Source organism: Tribolium madens, unplaced genomic scaffold (assembly GCF_015345945.1).
Source record: "Tribolium madens isolate multiple individuals breed KSU strain unplaced genomic scaffold, Tmad_KSU_1.1 Scaffold_3;HRSCAF=73;Tcas5.2_LG2, whole genome shotgun sequence".
Classification (NCBI taxonomy): domain Eukaryota; kingdom Metazoa; phylum Arthropoda; class Insecta; order Coleoptera; family Tenebrionidae; genus Tribolium; species Tribolium madens.
In genome coordinates this window covers 13,865,858-13,870,427 of record NW_025401006.1, presented here as the reverse complement: position 1 = coordinate 13,870,427, position 4,570 = coordinate 13,865,858, and the positions used below count along the sequence as shown (strand labels likewise).

The following is a 4,570-nucleotide window of genomic DNA, read 5'->3' as shown; positions in this document are numbered from 1 at the left end:
TTTGCACGCTTGTAGAGAATTGGACCAAAAGTAGGTAAAATTACGTTTTTGTTGCTTATTTGTGTTAAATAAACTTGTAAAAAGTTGATTTTAGTTTGATTTTTCGTAAAAGTAGTTCATTTTTGTTGCAGGTAGTGTAGTTTGAGTTTGCTGTCATGCCTAAGAGAAGCTACACGTAAGTTGTGATTCCATTTAACGCTTTCTAGGTTACTTATTGAGTAGTTAATTATCGTTATCCAGGGCCGTAACCAGAATTTTATTTCGGGTGGGGTAAAAATACAAATTAACTCACAAAAGTAACAAAAAATACAATACATTTTTAATACTTTTTATTGTTACAAATTTAAACAGGAGATAGAATATTCATTTTTAAAACAAAAATTTTCTATGCTACGCAATGGGTGGTCTTTTAATAGTTTTTTTGTCAATATTTTTGAAATCATTTTAGAAAAAAAATTCAAAATTTATACACCTAAACAAGTACAAAAATAAAATGTTGAAATTTTTAATTAGGGGCTTCTTAAACTAGATGGGATTAGGGTAAAAATGTATTCTGACTATTTTGCCTGTGGTTTCTTGCCACTTTCAGCAACAAAATTTCATAGTTTTTCATAAAAAAAAGGTCTTTTGTGTTTTTCTGATACAATTTGCGGATTTTTAGTTAAAAATCGGTTTAAAAACTTATGTTACAGACCATAAACAACATGAAAATTAAAAATTAAATTTGTTTTACCGTTTAGGACGCCCTTGATTAAAATTTTGTTATTTGGCATTTGTTTAGGTGTACATATAAAGGTACCAAATTTTTTAATTTTATCTATTATGAAATATTAGAAAAAAAACCTTTAAAAAACGTACCTTTTTTAGAAGGTGTAGCTCCCTTTCATAGCATTTTTCGAAACACTTTTGCCTTAAAATTAAATATTTTATCTAACAATAAAAAGGAAACACTGTATAATTAACACATGAAAAATTAATTCAGAAAAATTTAAAATTAACCCACTGAAATAACAAATAAACTAAATTTTTAACACTTAAAAGACTATGTAACAAAGAGCTCAGCATTTCGTGAGGGTTTGAACCCCCTAATCCCCCCCCTTGGGTACGGCCCTGTTCTAGGTTACTTATTGAGTAGTTATTTATCGTTATCCAGGGCCGTAACCAGAATTTTATTTCGGGTGAGATAAAAATACAAATTAACTCTCAAAAGTAACAAAAAATAAAATAAATTTTTAATACTTTTTATTGTTACAAATTTAAACAGGAGATTTTTAAAACAAAAATTTTCTATGAATATATAAAGATGCTACACAAGAGGTGCGTCTTTTAATAGTTTTTTTGTCAATATTTTCGAAATCATTTTAGAAAAAAAATTCAAAATTTGGTACAGATGATGACTTTTATACACCTAAACAAGTACAAAAATAAAATGTTGAAATTTTAAAATTTATTCTAACTATTTTGCGTGTGGTTTCTTGCCACTTTCAGCAACAAAATTTCATAGTTTTTCATAAAAAAGGTCTTTTGTGTTTTTCCGATATAATTTACGGATTTTTAGTTAAAATTCGGTTTAAAAATTTATGTTACAGACCATAAACAACATGAAAATTAAAAATTAAATTTGTTTTACCGTTTAGGACGCCCCTGATTAAAAATTTTGTTATTTGGCATTTGTTTAGGTGTACATATAAAGGTACCAAATTTTGTACTTTTATCTATTATGAAATATTAGAAAAAAAACTTTTAAAAAACGTACCTTTTTTAGAAGGTGTAGCTCCCTTTCATAGCATTTTTCGAAACACTTTTGTCTTAAAATTAAATATTTTATCAACTATTTAAGTTTGTACCTAACAAAAAAATGAAACACTATATAACACATGAAAAATTAATTCACAAAAATTTTAAATTAACTCACTAAAATAACAAAAAAAACTAATTTTTTAACACTTATAACACTAAATAACAAAGTGCTCAGGTTTGAACCGCCTAATCCCCCCTTGGGTACGGCCCTGTTCTAGGTTACTTATTGAGTAGTTATTTATCGTGAATTCTCCTCGCATTAAAATTTAACATCCTTTGATGACACACATCGCTTTGAGATTAAAAATAGTGCAAGTTGTAATATTGGACGGCTTTTCATGCAAGAAAATGAGATGTCTATGTGATGGATTTTAGTTAGTTTTAATACACTGAGCTTCGGAGTCTTTGGGATTTCCGGTGACCGGAAACTTATCCTCTTTTTTGTTCTTTTTCATTATCGACGAGTTTCGATTGAGTGCTTTTGCGACAAAGTTTGGGTGAGTGCTCAATCCAGCGTCTCTTCAAAGCTAATTAATTAAAAAATATAAAGAATCATGTAAGCAATTTTCGATTCTGCCGCCATATTATGAACTAAAATTGGCGGCAAATTTAAACGATTTTGATTTAACGATTTTATTTTTTTGTAATTTTAACACAAATAATCGAAATTGTCAATACAACGTGTTGTAAGTAAACAAATACAATTGGCTTAAGTTGTTTATTTTGCATTTTTACAAAGTTAATAAATAACTAAAAGAAACAAATAAATGGATTTGGTTTTCACATCTGACGCAAGCTAAAAAATTCGTATTTTTACATTATTTTGCCCTTAAAATCTAAAACTCTAAAAAAAATTCAAGAGGAAACACATTGTTATAAAATGATTTAATGTTATAATTATCTCTCTTTTTTGCTTTGTTATTAGTATTTTTTTAAATATGGATTATATCAAATATTTCCGAAAAAAATGTGTACAACTAATTCCAATTCTAAAAAAATCCACCAAAATTCCAGTAATTCCTAAAAAAATTCCAGTAATTCTTATAATTCATCGTAATTCCATTTTTTTTTTTAGAATAATTACAGATTAATTAAATGAAATTAGTTCCAACTTAACTCCTGTAATTCCAAAATAATTTCTGTAATTCCATATGAAATAGTTTTAAGAAATTCAACTTAATTTTGAAAGAAATTATACATATAAGTGTCCTTGAAATAATTCCAAAAAGAATTCCAGCAATTTCAGAAAAATTCCAGTAATTCCAAACAATCCAAAAATAATTTCAGTAATTCCAAATACTTCCAAATAATTCCAAGCAATTTCCGATTAAATTCCAAAAATTTGTACAACTAATTCCAGCCCTTCGCTTATGACTATTTTAAAACAAACTAAACGTGTTTAAAAAAAATGCGACTTGTGAAAAAAACCTAATATAAAACAACGAGTGGTCGTTAACTTAGGAATTAGTTGTACAATTTTTTGAAATTTAATCGAAATTGCTTGGAATTATGGTTTAGAATTACTAGAATTATTTGTGAATTACTAGATTTTTTTAGAATTACTGGAATTGTTTTTGGATTTATCGGAGACAACTTTTTTGAAAATATTTTTAATTTCTTAGAACTATCTGAATAATTTGTAATTACAGCAATTAAGTTGGAATTACGATAATTAATTTGAAATTATAGGAATTAATTGGAAAACAATGATTTTACAACGGATCATTAAAATTTCGGTGAAATTACTTTGGAATTGCTTCAATTTTGGTGGATGGTTTTGGAATTACTATAGAATTTTTTTTTGAAATTGAAATTAGTTGTGCACAGTTTTTTAAGTAAACGTCTTCCCGGTCTGACCGGTAACTTTGAAATTAGTTGTATAAATTTTTAGAATTTAGTCGAAATTGCTTGGAATTGTTTAGAATTACTAGAATTATTGGTGAATTACTACATTTTTTGGAATTACTGGAAATGTTTTTGGATTTATCCGATACAACTTTTTTTGAAAATACCTTTAATTTCTTAGAGCTAACGGAATAATTTGTAATTACAGGAATTATTTTAAAATTACAAGTTAAGTTGGAATCAAAGGAATTAATTTGGAATTATAGGAATTAATTGAAAAACAATAATTTTACCAACGAATCATTAAAATTTTGCTGATTTTATTTTATAATTATTAGAATTTAAGTGGATTTTTTGGAATTTTTTTTGGAATTAGAATTAGTTGTGCACATTTTTTTAAGTAAACGTCTTCTCAGACCGTTAACTTTGAAATTAGTTGTATAAATTTTTAGAGTTCAATCGAAATTGCTTGGAATTGTTAGAATTATTAAAATTAATGGTGAATTACTAGATTTTTTTGGAATTACTGGAATTGTTTTTGGATTTACCGGAAACAACTTTTTTGAAAATACTTTTAATTTCTTAGAACTATCGGAATAATTTGTAATTACAGGAATTATTTTAAAATTACAGAAATTAAGTTTTAATCACAGGAATTAATTTGAAATTATAGGAATTAATTGGAAAACAATGATTTTACCAACGGATCATTAAAATTTTGGTGAATTTATTTTGGAATTATTAGAATTTAGGTGGATTTTTTTTGGAATTACGATAGATTTTTTTTGGAATTGGAATTAGTTATGGACATTTTTTTCAAGTAAACGTCTTTTCAGACCGTTAACTTTGAAATTAGTTGTATAAATTTTTAGAATTTAATCGAAATTGCTTGGAATTATTTAAAATTACTAGAATTATTTGTAAA

General features: G+C 26.1%; 1 protein-coding gene across 1 annotated transcript in view; it reads left to right on the top strand.

Annotated features, from left to right (window-relative positions):
• LOC123007727 (RNA-binding protein Musashi homolog 2-like) overlaps positions 1-4,570 on the top strand; it is an 82,793-nt gene continuing 78,223 nt past the window's right edge. The window contains exons 1-2 of the mRNA XM_044403145.1: positions 1-30; positions 132-175. Of these exons, the coding sequence (XP_044259080.1) occupies positions 156-175 (20 nt within the window). The 5' untranslated portion in view covers positions 1-30; positions 132-155. The remainder of the gene's footprint in view (positions 31-131; positions 176-4,570) is intronic.